General features: G+C 43.4%; 1 protein-coding gene across 1 annotated transcript in view; it reads left to right on the forward strand.

Moving 5' to 3' along the window:
- Positions 1-250: 250 nt before the first annotated feature.
- plpp4 (phospholipid phosphatase 4) overlaps positions 251-16,791 on the forward strand; it is a 40,398-nt gene continuing 23,857 nt past the window's right edge. Inside the window, exon 1 of the mRNA XM_023804281.2 lies at positions 251-748. Within this exon, the coding sequence (XP_023660049.1) occupies positions 660-748 (89 nt within the window). The 5' untranslated portion in view covers positions 251-659. The remainder of the gene's footprint in view (positions 749-16,791) is intronic.

Below are 16,791 nucleotides of genomic sequence, written 5' to 3' on the forward strand. Positions count from 1 at the left end.
CCCATAAAAAGCTTTTAAAGAAAATTTGATTTCGCTCTTGCAAAACACACCTGGGCAATAACTATAGCACAGAAAAATGCTCGTCTGTACAAAACGCATCGTAACTTCGGCGTTCCCAGCTGAAAACATTATTCATTTCTGCGTTACATTATTATTGTTCGATTTTCAGTGCCCGATGATAATATATGTCTTGGGTTTTAATTTTTCGGACATAATAAGGGAATGATTATTTAACCAAAGCTACGGGAAATTGAATAAGTTAATGGAGATTGAAAGAAGTGAAGTGCATTTGCAGCTTAGTAGCGTCACTTGGTTTTCGTGATCCTCTGTCGAGTCTCTTGAGCGCATCCCCATATACACATATTCGTTTGTGCAACCGATATTTGTAGGCTAGCAAGGAGTAGGGAGTGAGGACGAGAAGAAGGAGGGGAGGGTGAAGGAGGATCTTTATTGAAACCTGCCAGTGGGGCGGTTTAATGAACGGCGCCGAGCGGCGAAGTGCTCATTTCAGGTGACTAACTCGCATCATCTATGGTACGGTGCTCGATCTCCACGGCTTCTGATTTAGCTCCCTGAACAGGATTAAAAGTACGAGGACGCGACTGTTTCAGCTCCCAGCTGCCCGAGTGCGGATTGTGCTTCTCCTGGATTTAAAAAGCATGAAGATGTCGCCCCCAGATCGCAGGAAAAACATGCGAGACTTCGCAATAGAAATAGGCATTCGGGTCCTGCTCTTCGGAGTTTTCGTGTGAGTACAAATTTAAATATGCAGAACACACTTTCCGTTTGAATCAATATTACATAGATATACTTTTCTGTTAGTTATTAATTAGTATGGTATGCATCACGGTCATGTTCAGGTACTGGGGTATTTCGGCCGGTTTGTGTCCTTAGAATCAGATTAAACCATGAGGCATCTTCCGTTTCTTTGCGGTTCTTTCATTGAACAGGACTCTTTTCCTCATTAGCAGTCTATCACTATTAGTATATCTACACATTATGTGGTGTAAATCAGCACAATGGATTGTTTGGCTGTGTACAGAAATATAATAATCTGCAAGACAACTCCTAATTAGTTGCCTGGTAATTGCATATACTAAATTGGATGCTCAGACGGAGGATACAGATCGAGAAAAGGCTTTCCTCATGCATCTGCGTGCGTGTAAGCAATGCTGAGCTTTTGCAAAATGCAACCCGTTTAATTAAAATAAGCCCCTTTTGGCGTGACCACGCAGAGCTTCAGTGAAGCTGCTTGTTTGCCTTGTTATTCCCTTTAAGAGGCACGTTAAACGCCACCGCTCCCAGTGAGCGGTGCTGAAAGGACGGGGCACGCCTGTGTCTCTATAAGCCACAACCAGCAGAAAACATTCAACAGCTGACAAGGCTGCCCCGTCTATTGCAAAGTGAAGGCATCCTTCCGGCATATTTACCTCCAAGTTTAGCTGTACTGTCTTTAACCGTTCATCTATACGGAACATTGAATGCAACTGACTATATATTTATTGTATGTGGATATAACGTCAGGTTTAAGCTGTCCAGAAAATTCTGTTTAGATTTCATATACTGTATACAATGTACAAACAAAATAATCTTCAAGACCCAGTAAAGATAAAATAGCGATGTACGAGACATTTTTCTAGAGAGAATCACTTTTTTTCAATGGCGTGGGGCTGTTGTGAAGGTTTGTGTCTGCAGGGGATAGAGGTGCGCTTTTTTATTTCTGGCAACTTCTTGTGGAGGGTTTTTTCTTCTTCTCAACCAGCAGACAGATGGAGAACCACTTGTAGCCTGCAGGCAAACGCCAGAGGTGATTTCACTGGGATTTTGATACATAATGATGAGAACATGATTTCTAACACACTTAGCCACAATCATATCCACTGATAAGGAACTACAGCATGTGTAATTCAACAAACGTCTGGTCCAAGAAAATGTATTCGCATGTATATGAAACCCTGCATTCTGTTTTCATATGGATTAATTTCAGAAATGATACAGGCACATATACCCTCAGAACATCAAGGCATATTGGTATTGATTTTTTAAAAATATCTGCTGCACGGTGCCTGATTTTTGGGGTAAGTAAATTCATATATGAATATGAATTGCATAGGATTGTCTGCACCATCACCAAAAACCTACCTTGATATAAAGTTCATGTTATTAACAGAACACTCTCCCCAGGGGGATGTTTTTTTAACACCTCCCTGTGCTTTTTAAATAAAGTAATTTGGGTTAACGTGTTTTGCTGAACGGCGCCAATGTTGAACCTCTGACATCTTTGGTTATTCAATCAGCAGGATCTCTGTCTTCACTTTTCTTGGTGGTTCCCTGGATTCCTGTGTCACACAGATACCTGTACTCTTTGTGAGCCATCCTTCCCATTACACAGCATACACACACAAAATAAGTCCCCCATTCAAAGTACTAATCAAGACTATATATCAGGTTCCGGTCCTGGAGGATCACAATCCAACTCTAATCATTAGGCAACTATCCAGTCGTACACTTGAAAAATCGACTGAAATTCCAAAACGGATATCTGTTTCTATATAATCATATATTAAAACATATAATTGTAATCCAAAATGATTATTTGAATAATGATCAAAATATATAATAAACATTTTATTTGACTCCATCCATCCATCCATTTTCTGCAACCCCTTGTCCTATTCAAGGTTGCAGTGGGTCCAGAACCTATCCTGGAGGCTATGGGAGCAAGGCAGGGAACAACCAAGGATGGGACGCCAACCCATCTCAGGGCACGATCACACACCATCCACACCTACGGGCCATTTGGTAACTCCTATTAACCTCAGCATGTCTCCCATGGGGGGGGGGGGGGGGGACCGGAGTAGCCGGAGGAAACCCCACGATGACACGGGGAGAACATGCAAACCCCTTAACTCACTATTATAACAGAACATCAGGAAGAAAACCACTTTATGAAAATGCATAACAGGATAGCCTGCTTTCTGTAAGGTGTAAAAGATTAATTTGTGTATATAGAGCAGTACAATACCAACAGTATCAGAAGCGCCTCAGACGGGATCCACCCCAAGCCCATTGATTCCAGGGGGCAGTGATTCTGGGCCGTACATGCGGATCAAAAGGTACTCCGTCCAGACGCCTGCCCATTGGCTTTGGGGTAATATACCCTCTCAGAATGCTGATCTGCGGATGGGGACAATAAGACGGCAGAGCTGTGTGAACAGAGTGTAATTCCAACGCAAAGTCTAGGCAGAGGCAGCGGATGAATCCCCACGGCTCAGAGAGCAAGAAAACCACGGCCCTTTGATTTATATTTCATCCGGACCCCACTTCGGAGCGATAAAGAGCGCCCGCGGAGAAACTGCGGCTATGTGTGGCATGAGCGCCTAGTATTACGGACAGCACTCTCCTCCCCATATTGGGATTAATTGAGATTTTCACACGTGATCACTGTTTCATCGATACTATCTCAGTCTTAACGTCTCCCCCAATATATCTCTGGCTGCCTCTCGTCCTGATACTCTGTTTATTTACGCATTTGTCATGCGAGAGCGAGCGTGCAGGCTTCTCCAAGAGCAAAGGAACATGTGATTGATTGACCCATATATCTAATGCCACAGACACTTCTGCCCGCTAGTTTCCCTGCTGTCATTCATCATCGGCATTTGGACTCATATTTGTTTATTCGAGCCTGGTGTGCCGCTGCCGCAGCTCGTTATTTTATCTTTAATACTCTGACATAAACTCAGGCGCATATGTAAAACGCACTAATAAAAATGGATGACGGTACATTAGATGTGCTCATAGGCTTTCTCGGATTGATGGTGAGGCCGAATGTTATGACACCGGAAACTTAAATCAAGGAGGGAAGGGGATTGCTTCCAAATACGTAAAGTACTGTTTTCCAATCCGGTCCTCGGCGACCCAGAGTCGGTCCATGTTTTTGCTCCCTCCGAACTCCATGCCAGACAGTCCACATGTTTGCTCCCTCCCAGTCCTGTGGGTCCCCAAGGACCGGATTGGGAAACACTGCTGTAAAGATCGCAGTGAGAAGAAAAGTTTTTATGCAGGTATACCTGGTCCATGGAGGTGGTGGACGTAGTACCTTCTCTGTTTTTGTGATTAAATTATATAACAAGAAACTTTGAAATAGCTGATTAATAAAATTTCATTGTCATTTTCACACATTTTCTCTCTTCTTTGGAAAAATTCACTATTACTATATTGTATAAAATGTATTATCTTCTTACCTCTTAAATGTTTTTAGCCATTTTTTGGATGCATTTGTCCACAAATGGTGGCTGCAAATGTTTTCTGTCATGCCAAGCACACTTGTATATTAATTTTTAGTGCATAAAATTGTGTTGTCTCACCTAATTTAAATGTGCCAGAAGCTTGTGCCTCATTCTTATGACTTGTGCTTGTACAATAGGAAGCCAATAAAAGTAGATTAGTGAAAGGCACACATAAGTGTATTTAATTCTTTTAGCTCTGTTCACAGATTGCCAGTCATCACTTATGCAGAGTGTTGTGGTTTTGTTGAGCGTAGAGTATAGAGAAACAGAAAAAGAAAATATTTTTGTATTTTCCAGGACATCAATACATATTCAATAGAAACAAACATTTAAGAATGGGGTATGTTCTAGAATGTTCCCGCAGCTCCAAAGATTGGCTTTCAGTGATGGTGTTGTTTGCTTAATCCACAGACCTCATCTCAAAGCCATTTTTTTTTTATAGTGGCAAAAATCATGTGTTAAAACATTTCGGATTCAGTGTGATACTTTGACTCAATTAAAACACAGTGCTAATGTATCCGGCAGAGTGCAAAATCAACAGTGTGTCTTCTTCAGAGAAAAAAACTCATGCAGAAAGTTGTAGAAATAACAGTGCTGTCTGAGTGCTAAACACTGATGATTCAGTGTATTAGGGATATGGGCCTAAACAACGACGTAAATCATAGTCTGTTTTCTTGGGACATCGTGCCGGGGGCTGAAAACCATGCACATACTGTAGCATTCAGATTCTCGTCGGATTCGATAATGGAGAAATATGGAAGAGAGCCTGATGCAATTAAAGGTAACCAATGTCATGGAAAAATAATATATTTAGTAGCCTATGTATGTTTTGATGGATGAATAATCGTCCTATTTGTATAAAGAATTTTTTGCAGAACAAAGTTTCCTCGCTCTTCTTTTTTTAATATAAGACTGAATTGGGATTTTTATTGCTCATGTGATTATGTTTGAAGCAATTATTAGTCAAAATTTTATAATAAAATGAGAAAAACCATTTGCTAGATTGAATATTTTGCGATTAAAAGGGAAATCCAATACTTGTAAACAAGGTCACAGCTACATATTCTGCTAGTTCTCAGTTAATTTTCTCAAGTGGGGGGGGGGGGGTAGCATGGGGTGGGGGGGGGATGGTAGACTGTGGGGTCTCAATATATCTGCCAGGGTATCCATGCTCCTCTGACACCCCTGCCTGCTTAGCAGTGAGATGCAAACAAACTAACTGTAGGTACATAGCTGCCTATTCAGTCAAATTTAACCTTTTTTTTGTCAAATAACTATTATTTCATTACATTTTCAAATTCAACTGCAATCATGGGAAAACAGGTAACAATGCTGGTAACTGCATGAGCCTGATTAAAGAAGAATCATCTCTCTTCACAATGCGCTTTAGCTAGCTAATTCACCTAGCTAATTAGCTGTAATGCACTGGAAGGGAAATTAATGCATGTATATGTAGTATAATAATGTACCCTCTGAAGGGTTCTACTTCAATGAGTGTGAAAATTATGCAAAACAGTATTACTGATTTACTAGGGTCTTTTGTCAGGAATAAAAAGTAGGGAAGAGTTCATTCAAATCTTGTGAATTGAGGCTCCATCCTTATTTGAGTTTGAAGGGTCGCCGAGTTGATGGCAGCGTTCTGTGACTCTCCAGACAAGCCCCCAAAAGAAGGTCTTGGGTCGAAGTGTCAAGCATTGCCTGTGGTCGCAGGCAGGGGGGGTCTTCAGGAGACTGAGCCGCATGTCTGATTAAAAAGGGGGCTGCTGAACATCCCCATCGCACATCGATTAAAATGGAAATGACGACCGCTGTTTCAAGGAGAGAAAACCAGAAAAAAACAGAGCTATAACAGTCACCGGTTACTTTCAGTGCTCGGGAACAAAGGGGGTGGGGGGGCGTGACTTTCATTTTGGTTTTCGGATGCCATCAAGTCTCTGATGTGATCGGAGTGTCCCTGAAAGATAGGGGAAACATCTAAGACGGGGATGCTGTTCTGAGACAGCACAGGCACTGAAGCTGGAGAATGAGGGGTGGCGAAGGATGTTTGTGCCTGCGAAGGAAGGTGTTGGGGTACCCAACAATCAAATGCTTAACCATGATCTGCCCCACCTCTTGCTACAAAGTGCAATACAATGAATTTAATTTATTTAGCAGTCACTTTTATACAAAGTCACATACATATCTGAGGAGTCAAGGGCCATGCTCAGGACTCCCATGTTGAAATCGCTCAGCAGACCCTGGGATTTGAACTGATGACATTCCGATCACAAACATATTGTCCAAAGTTGTGACAAATAAACACCTCAACAGCTTCTGTGTATCATGGCTTAGACTCACTGTGACTCCTTCCCTGAATACGTGACCCTAAGCATCATGGGATTAGTTCATTAACTTGGAAATCACACCTCTGTGAACGAACTTGGCTCTCAACGTAATTTGTATTCAGCATTTAGTCAAGTGCACATATGATTATTACGATTATGATTTGTACAGCCCACATAAAGTAGAATAAAAATGAACTAATTTATACTGCCTAAAATAATTAGTCGTGTTACATTATTATTCACTCATTGAATTATAGGTAGAGTGGACTCGTCAAGTTGAGATTTAAAGTTTTACATGCTTATCGTATTAGATAGGCATAACATTACAACCACTGACAGATGAAGTGAATAACATTGATTATCTCATTACAATGGCACCTGTCAAGGGTGCCATTATATAATAGTCATGTGAACAGTCAGTTCTTAAAGTTGGTGAGTTGGAAGCAGGAAAAATAGGCAAGTGTAAGGATCAGAGCGACTTTGACTAGGGCCAAATTGCTGTGGTTAGGCGAGCCCTGCAGCTGGTGTGTTAAGTCAGAGCATCTCCCAAACGGCAGGTCTTGTGCAGTGTTCCCTGTACACAGTGGTCAGTACCTAGCAAAAATGGCCCAAGAAAGTCCAACCAGTGAACTGCCGATGGGGTCATGGGCACCCGAGGCTCACTGATAACACAGGAGAGCTACTGTAACACAAACTGCTGAAGAAGTTACGATAGAAAGGTATCAGAACCCACAGGGCATCACAGCTTGCGGCGTGTGGGGCTGCATAACCGCAGACAGGTCGGAGTGTCCATAAGGACCCCTGTACACTGTTAAGGTGCCTATAATGGAATTAGAATTTAGTGATTAATTGTCGACACGCCACAGCACACAGTGCACAACATTGAAATGTGTTCTCTGCATTTAACCCATACAGTATGTGACGTTGTGACATAGCAGGGGGTAGCTAATTCAGCGCCCGGGAAGCAGTGCTTGGGAGCGGTACCTTGCTCAGGGTACCTCAGTGGTGCCTTGCTGCTCAGGGATTTGAACCTGCAATCTTTCAATTACAAGTGCGCTTCCCTAACCATTAAGTCACCACTTAATTGGCACATGTGCATCAGAACTGGACCATGTAGCAATGGAAGAAGGTGGCCTGGTCTGTTACGTTTCCTGTTACATCATGTGGACAGCCAGGTGCACGTGCGTCGTTTACCTCGGTAAGAGATAGAGCCAGGATGCACTATGGGAAGAAGGCAAGCCGGCGGAGGCAGTGTGACGCTCTGGCCAATGTTCTGCTGGGAAACACTGGGTCCTGGCATTCATGTGGACGTTACTTTGACTCGAACTGCCTAGCTAAACATTGCTACAGACCAAGTACACCCCTTCATGGCAACGGTATTCCCAGATGGCAGTGGCCCCTTTCAGTAGGTTAATGTGCCCAGCCACACTGCAAAAATTATTCAGGAATGGCTTGAGGAGCATGAAAAAAAGTTCAAGCTGTTAACTTCACATCCAAATTCCCCAGATCTCAATCTTGATTTGTCCAGCGATGTGCTGGACAAACAAGTCCGATCCATGGAGACCCCACCGTACAACTTAGAGGACTTAATTAAAGGATCGGCTGCTAACGTCTTGGTGGCAGATACCCCAGGACACCTTCTGTCCATGGCTTGACGGGTCAGAGCTGTTTTGGAGGCATGGGGGTACCTACACAACATTTGTCAGGTGGTTTTAATGTTATGGCTGATCAGTGTACCCACACAAAACTGTAAAAATGGAAAATAATTTCTTAAGTATAAAAATCAATTTCTTTTTTCAGTCTAGCTAGTGTCTGGAATTTTAACTTATTTTAGTTGAAAATACATTTTCAAAGGGTTAGGGCAGTGGGAGTTGCAAAGGAATGATTATGAGGAAATTCTGGCAGGACGTCAAAGAGCGTCTGACATTTTCTGGGCTGGTCAATCAGAAAAGAGCCCTTTACTTATTATTATGATGGTCATGTAGTGTCATAGGAAATGATGTCACAGATGCATGCTAATGCAAGGTAAACATCACACAATGAATTACTAACAGTTGCCTGGGCACTGTCACCCTTAGCCAATGAGTGACATTTTACATCTATGTCACTTGACTTCGAACCCTCATCAGTCAGAGGTCTGGTGGGCATTGACCCTGGGATGATTGACATGGGCCAGACAATGAAGAGAATGTTAAGTCATTAAATATCACACAATACTGTCTGCAGTTCCCCAGTCACTTTGGGCAATAATCACGCAGAGTCATCTAACATCAGAATATTCCCCTAATCCAGGATCCATGAAAATGACAAGGTCACTAGTTTGGTTTCAGTTTGCACAAAGCTGCTACATCCCCTTTCAATCTGGAAGCCAATTGCCTGCTGGATTAGCTGTACATACTAATTTACTTACCTGTAAGAAGCAGCCAGTGATATTTACAGATATGTAAACAGATTCCCATTGTTTAAACATTGTTGCTGTTGATTTAGGTTTCAGTAACAGGCTCATTAGCTTTCATGCTACCAATGCCAGGGTGTTGTTTTAGATGGCTTGCAGGTTTCAGGCTGGTCCAAAGCTAATTTGTGACAACATGCTGCCCAGTGTGGTCTCTGTGGTTTAAGTTTAGCACCTGAAACCAAGTACTGGTGGTCTGCACAAGCATAAAATGCTAGCAAAATACTTCCTTTAGAAATGTCTTATATTACTGTAGTACAATGGGACAAAGCCACCAGCAAGAACCAGGATTGTCATGGTCATTTGGGTCTTTTATGGCTTTGCCACAGAGAAAGGTGGCCCACAAGCCTGATAGCCCATCACCAAACTGTAATGGATGTTGGACAAAACCAGGAGGCAGCTGAATTTGTGGATGAGGACCTGTTTGCCCATGCCGCAGTGGTGCTGAACTCATTCGTTCCCAGTGCCGCACTCGCACCAGGATCACGGAGGAGCCAGAGCGTTCTCTTTTTGCTACATCCGTCTCCCATCCTGTTACTCGGGAAACGAGAGAGACGGCCTGCTTCGCCGTCGGCAGGCCAGCTTCAGGGGTTAGGGTGGGCCGGGGAGCTTAATAGATATTTTCCAGCAGAAAATGTGGAAAGCGTGAGTATTACACACACTGGCATTTATATTAATCAGCCATAGTTAATATAATCGGCTGGCTCCGCCTTCTATCAGGAGTGAGATAGGAAGAGAAATATATACAAAATGAAAAATGAACAAAATATTATCAAATATTATCAAAGAACATAAGAAGATGAGCTGAGACATGCTACAAATAGCCAAGTATTACTGTGAAAAAATAGGGTTGCAAAGGAAGACGGGACGTCATCCGGTGCAGTGACGACCTCATCCCATCTCTGGGAACCACGACAACGGGAGATGGGGGGATGAAGGCCAGTGAATGGATGGCATCAGATGATAAAACCACAGAATCAGATAAGAGAGGAAATTCCTGTGCTTTTCTCTTCATTTTCCCTTTGTCTTTCTGAACCGCAGAGTTTTCCGCCCAATGTGCTTTTCTCCTTTTAATGAACTATTTAAATGAAATGTTTGCCTTATGCATCGTGGAGAGCATGCAGACGAGGCCTGCAGCTGGTGTGTTAATGATGCGCTTGCATTCCCGGACAGTTAACTTTACACTCTCACCTCCTCCTTTTTGTGGGTTTAATTAAAAGGCAGTGGGGAGAGACTATTCTTTTAAACATCTTAAACTCCGCTGAATTTCATTATGGCGCAACGCTGGGAAAAACTGATCAGATTCTGCTGCAAATGGGGACTGTTGATGTAGAAGGTGTCGAGTTAAAACTATCAGTTACACCACACAAACTCGTATAATTGCATATTCTGTTGCAAATGAACGATTCGGAATAATGAAGTAGTTGGTGAAAAAAGCACCAGTACAACAGTTTTGAGTAGAATTTTGATTCATTTAAAATGTTTTTAAATGAATCAAAAGTGTCCCTGTTGTTAAGGGCCTGTGTGACCCAAACATACAAGAAGTTGTGAACCAAATTATAAATTGTACCTGGAGTGTTTTTTGAAGTTCCCAAACGTATATTATTCTACATTACCCCTGATTCCCAGCTTCTTGCTGTCTACACTTCTACCCAATAGCTGAAGCTCCCCAATCTACAGTAGGTGTCGAGAACTGCACCATGATCTATGTAAGCCAAGTGCATAACAAAGAGAAGATGAGGCAGATGAAGGTCAGCTGAAGAGAGGAGCTGCTGATTCCTGTGCAACTGACACCCTGGCAGCGCGTTGAACACCCCGTCTGTGTTGGAAGGACTGTTTGTAAGACCAGACTGTACCCACATAAGCACCATCACCGAGCTGCCTGCCTTTCTTCCTGCCAGTTTTGTGGCCCTCTTATTTAATTAGCTGCGGTATGCTTTTACCAATCACCCACGTCTCTCCGAGGAGCATAACACTATACTGAGGTCTATAACAACGCGCAGAGAAAATGTGCAGCCACTGTGTTCAGCAAAGCAAGGCCACAGACCTTCTGGATGCTTCTGAGGCCTGGCAGACCCCTGGGGTGAAATCTGCACACATTTCTGTTCTTTCGCTTTCTTTTCCTTCTTCCATTTGTTTGTTTTAATAAGTCCGGAGGCTACAGAGCAACAAAACAATCATAAATGTGAATGGAATTGTTCTGCTTTACGAGCAGAAAGTCTTTAGGAGCATGAGATTTAATGTAGTCCGTACTGGGTTTATTTAGTACGTTTCCAACGGAGGGCACCGTCAGAGTTCTGTAGGTAATTCCCATGTCTTAACCTTGCTTAAAAACATACTACCCAGCATGACTGGCCCGTTACTGACAGCCAGCCTGTTAACGGGGTGAAATGAGATGAGCGACAGGACATCTCAGCTGGTCAATTAGGGTCCCTCAGGGCGGTAATTACAACAGGCAGTAAAGAGAAGCTAAAATCTCTCATCTTTAATGGCCAGGCAGCCAGGTGCTTATTCCCTCTAAAGACATCACAGGTGAGCTTGTAGAGGCTCAGAGCAAAGACTTGATGACAGGAGAGTTCATCACATGACACCGGGAGCACAGCAGCTGGGAGAGGAGAGAGATCTTACTTTTCTGACGCTTGTCACACTTCTCTGCCTTAGTCCGAATGGTGAAGCAGAGGCTAAAGTGCTCTGGAGTCCTAGATATAAAACAAATAACCTTCCGGTCCATATCCATAAGTGCTAAAAGATTTGCTTCCTGAGCTGTGATGCTGACAAACTGAGTAGGATTACTGCTGGCATGGGGAAGGCTGATGTCTGAAGACAACAGGGACCATGTAGGAGAGATGCCAGATTTCCGCTTGAACGCACTTCCGCTGGAAGATGCTACTGCGAAGAGAAGATGTCAACACATGAAGAGGAAACCTTTTTTCCCTCATAGCACAACACCAAAATGTAACTAGAATTCTACATCTTAAGGCTTCTCAGCCTGACAGTTCTTGCGCAAGCCCTGTCACGGAATAGCAAAGGAAGGCAACTGGGTAGAGAGAATATACAAATGGAACATAATTTTGTTTTTTTGATTTTTTTTTGACTTGTGATTTTTTTTTTAAATACTCCGGCAGAATCCATGGTGCCGAGGAAAGATTACTAATCGTGTGCATATTTACTGGCCAAAGTAATTCTTTGGTATCTATTTGGTATCGATTTTTCTTGGATTTTTCTGTATTATATCCATGCTTGTGAGATAGGATGGCGCCCCGTCCTGAGTTATTCTGGAATAGGCTCCCGACCCCTACAAGTCTACATAGGACAAGTGGGTATAGAAAATGGATAGATGGGTGGAAAGATGGACATCCATGCTGTCTTTCTGGTGTATGTGTATCACTCTTGCCCTAGTATTTGCTATTTTTCCGATCTATTATGTTGTTCAGTGCCGTGTAGTGTTCCTGCTTTGGTGAGTGTATGTCGAATATCTATCCGACCCATTATTCCGGCATGCTGGAACACAAACCCAAAATATGCTTTGTCCAAAAAGGTCCTAGATGTGGTGAAATAAATCCCAGCTTACATGCATATGAAATTCCCTCCCTTAATGGAGATTCGCCGATTTCCCCACCGTTAAACACGTCATACATTGGAGCCCCTGTTTACGCTGTGAAGCCCTCACTTCTCCTGATTCTGTGTGCTAGATCTATGCAGCACTGATGTCCCTGTGATTTTCTGGGCTACACCTGCAGCGTGATTCATCTACAGCAATGACACTGTGTGCTGTACTGCTAGCCTACGGATTTGGCTGTTTAGTGCCATCCGATGCCTGTTTTATTGGCGCTATGTTCAAGGAGTACAGTTCTGTATTGCTGTTCTAGTAATTCAGTCTGATATTCATGTTCTAATCATGCTATGTTGTAGAGCTGTTCATTCTCACTATTCTGATGACCCTGTGTCTTACATCTATAGTATGTACTGGATTAACTGCAGTGAAGTTGTAAGGGATATACTGGCACGTTATTTCAGTGCAGTGCCACTGGTTTTGATACTATAGATCTATGGATTCAAGGCTACTCGCACTGCTTCTGTGTCTAACATACAGCTGTTGCCTTAGTGATTGTGCAGATTAACGTATTGCTGTTTGTGATGCGATGAACTGGCCAATCATTCTTATGCATACTCTGAGCCTCTGATACCCCTGTCAGCAACTACATTTTATTCAACAGGGGGGTTTATGTGAATGTATGCCGAATGTCAGAAAGCCGAACGTGTCCGTCATCCAGTGAGATCAATTAATAAACAAAAGCCCCCGGAACAGACAGCCTCCTTCCACCCCTTCCTATTTATGCTCCAACTGGGTGTGCAGTGAACCTTCTAATCAGATTGAAACCTTGGGTTTCAAATCGATGCCGGTCCTTATTGGGTTTCATGCTAACGCCCCCAAAGCTCATCATTTCTAATCATGGAGGGTCCGGTGTCGCTGGATGGGAGACGCTGAGTGAATTAAGCCTTTGAGGCCCTGTACTTTTGTAGGACACCAGAGCTCGCTCATGTTCTAGGGTCAGTACAGAACCACCCAGGCATACAAATCACAGGATCTGTGCCAAACGAAATGTTTAACACCACCACAGAAAAAGACGTGCCAATTGCTGTCTCACATCTCTATCAGGTCATTGCTCTCTATTATTCTTTTCCATACAGCGTTTCCAGGTTTCGGGTCGCACTTAAATCAGTTTGCTGGCTGTTTCCTGTGATGGGGCTCCAGAGGGAAGGCTATTCTGGACTGTCAGCCTCCCGGACGAAGGGCTTGACACCCAGGCGGTGCTGGTGACGGATGGAGGCGCCGGTGTGTCTGTGCGTGTCTCGGGCCTCACGCTGACTGCCAGGCCCCTACACGCCTCTTCACGTATCTCGGGGCTTGTGTCAGCTTCCTTGGGGAGATTTTCTCATCAGAAGGCAGACAGGTGGAGAGGATATCAGTCTCTCTCGCCGTTTCCCTCCTACTTCCTCTCCCCGACTTTGCCCTCCCCCTCGATTTCACCTCACTGGCTTCACACCACTAAACGTGCATAACCTGGACTGCAAACACCGCAACCCAAATGACAAATATCACGAAGCGAAACAATGACTCCCACACATGCCTAGTGACTCAACACCATTCATACTCCGACGCATACCTCCGCCCGCCCACAGGGTTTCTGGGCTGACAGGTAGTGAAAAGCTGACCAGTCTAGAGCTGGAACAAAGAAAGAAAAAATCTTTTTTCTGATAATTGTACCCCAAGAGGACACTGAAGTCCTGCATAGGCCAGTGTGGAATCTTGTATCTAAGACGCCCCCCCCCCAGCTACACTGTAAAGGACACACTTATTTGAATTTATTGTACCTATCTTGCAATCAGCAGTGAGCTGATGCTTGCCGTTTGTTGTCAGACATTGTGTAATAAAAAGGGACTGTATCCTCCTGTCTTTACCCTCAGCTACTCCCCAGAGATGTTAATAAAACCTTTTCTCTGGCTTTTGGTAGCTAGAGGTCAGTAGCTTCTCTAAGGACACAGAAAGATCCCAGTACGGAGCAGGGTCCAGGGCCATCGACCAATCAGGTTCCGTCTGAGTGATCTGACCAGCTCATTAGTGTGTGATTCTCCTCCAAAAAGACTAATTGCAGCTATGCTCTGATTGTAAGAGCTAATTGATGAATATATAGTAATATATTCATTTGATTTCTCCAAAGTGGACTGGTTTATATTACCTGCCTCACTTATATGCTCTTCATGGGCACAAAGGGAGAGGCACGCAGCCAATAGAAGGGCAGAGTGGTGGGAAGCTCCTCCCACATTCGAATATCAAAGGCCAGAGTAGGGATTATAGAAAGTTGTAGCACCCAAAGTGACAATAAACAGCTGCTGAAGAAGTTAAGAGTTAAGGGACAACTTTTATCTTTCTGCCCGGCGCTCAGTTTGGTAGGAAATCAGAGAAGAAAGGGAAGGAATGGATTTTGATGGATTAGTGGCTTGGACGTCCAGAGAGAATACAGAGTGCGATCGCGATGGAGGAACAACAGCCCAGTGTGTGTGAAAATGGGACGTGACCACACACATGCCTCAGACCGGTCAGGCTCGCGGGGACAATCACACATGTGCAAGTAAACGAGGACACTCTGATTTTCCAGTGCAGACTCCTCATTAGCATTAAGATATGCAGTAACTTGGAAAGTGGAATATAGCAGAATTCAATGGATTCTACTCTCGATAGTTCATTTTCCGGCATTTCTACAGACATATTAGTGGATTTGGTTGGGGTATTTTTTAAATTTCACTTATTTTATTTTAATTCAAAAAAGAATGTCCTTAAAGAGGGGTCTCTCCTCGTAGGAGAAGGTCATGTTAAATGAGGAAGAAGAAAGCTCCATCATCCCCGAGCCCTATAGTATTCCGAAAAATGAGATATGTTACTTATTTATGAGCTGTTGGAAGGGTAATACATTTCGAAAGCTACGTGTTTCAAAAAGATTAAAATCCTGTTAGGTTTTGATTAAAAATGTTAGAAGAAGTTCCCTTACTACAGAGACCAGCAAAGTGCATGGTGAATATAAACACAGAGACACACACATTTTAAAGAGCGATCAAATGTGTATAAAGCATGTACTGGCTTGTTCATCAAAGCTAGAGAAGTAGCAGGTTAATCATAAACAGCCACCTCACAGGCATTAACATGGCTGAAATGACTAGTTATTATCCGAGATACCGATCTCTGCCAAGGATACCCAAATCGCAGTGACCTGCCCTGCACTCACCCGTAATGCGGTGCCGTAATTGAGTGTTGTTTCATCAGCAGCTCCAGAGAGGCTATTACAGAACATGTGTAGCACTGAGTGAGGCCGCTCCTGGCAGCACTGTGAGCCTCACAAACTGATCCCAGAACAGCCTGCTCCCAGGGGACCAAACAGCCGGCTTTGATCTCGATTGCAGTTTCTTAATTGGCGTTTTTCGGTCCTACATGATCGTGCTGCTGCGTGTGCCTTCGTGGGTGTGTCGACACCAGGAGAATCTAATTACAAAAATCACTGAAGTTGGAGAGTTTTACAAAAGCACTTAAATTTTTTTTTAAAATTAGAACTATGTTGAGGATCCAAGACCAGATAAAAATAACAAGAATGATTTTCTAGTGTTACTGGCTTTGAGTCAAAAGTCTTAAGGTGACCTCCAAAAATGAAAGAAAATGAAAGGTTATCTATATTCAAATATTACTTTATTTATTGCATTTATAGTTATGTTCTATTAACCCAACGCTTTTGACCATAACTTTGATAGTACCACATCACCTTGATAACCTGGGTTAAAAACCAATAAAGGAAATATAACAAAGTCATTTTTTAGGCATTCGGCTAAATGAAAGGATCCTTATAGGATGTTACTGGTCCTCATGGTTTGGCCGGCGTACAGCTTCCAGAGCTTTTAGCTGAGGCCAATCATGTGACCATCGGCAAGATACCAACAGGCCAGTCAGTGAATGACAGAAAGACCCTCTGTAACTCTGGCTGAACAAGGTCTTGTTTGATAAAACTCTCAATGAGGTCCAGGGCGGTGCGTGTGCGTGTGTGTGTGTGTGTGGCGGGGGGGGGGGGGGGGGGGGGGCGATAGCATGCTAATCTCTCAGAAGCTAGTTAGCCAGTATGAGCCAGAGAAGGACACAGGGACTAATTATCTCGCAAGCTTTGTGGGCACATAACTGAAG

Source organism: Paramormyrops kingsleyae, chromosome 3 (genome assembly GCF_048594095.1).
Source record: "Paramormyrops kingsleyae isolate MSU_618 chromosome 3, PKINGS_0.4, whole genome shotgun sequence".
Lineage (NCBI taxonomy): Eukaryota > Metazoa > Chordata > Actinopteri > Osteoglossiformes > Mormyridae > Paramormyrops > Paramormyrops kingsleyae.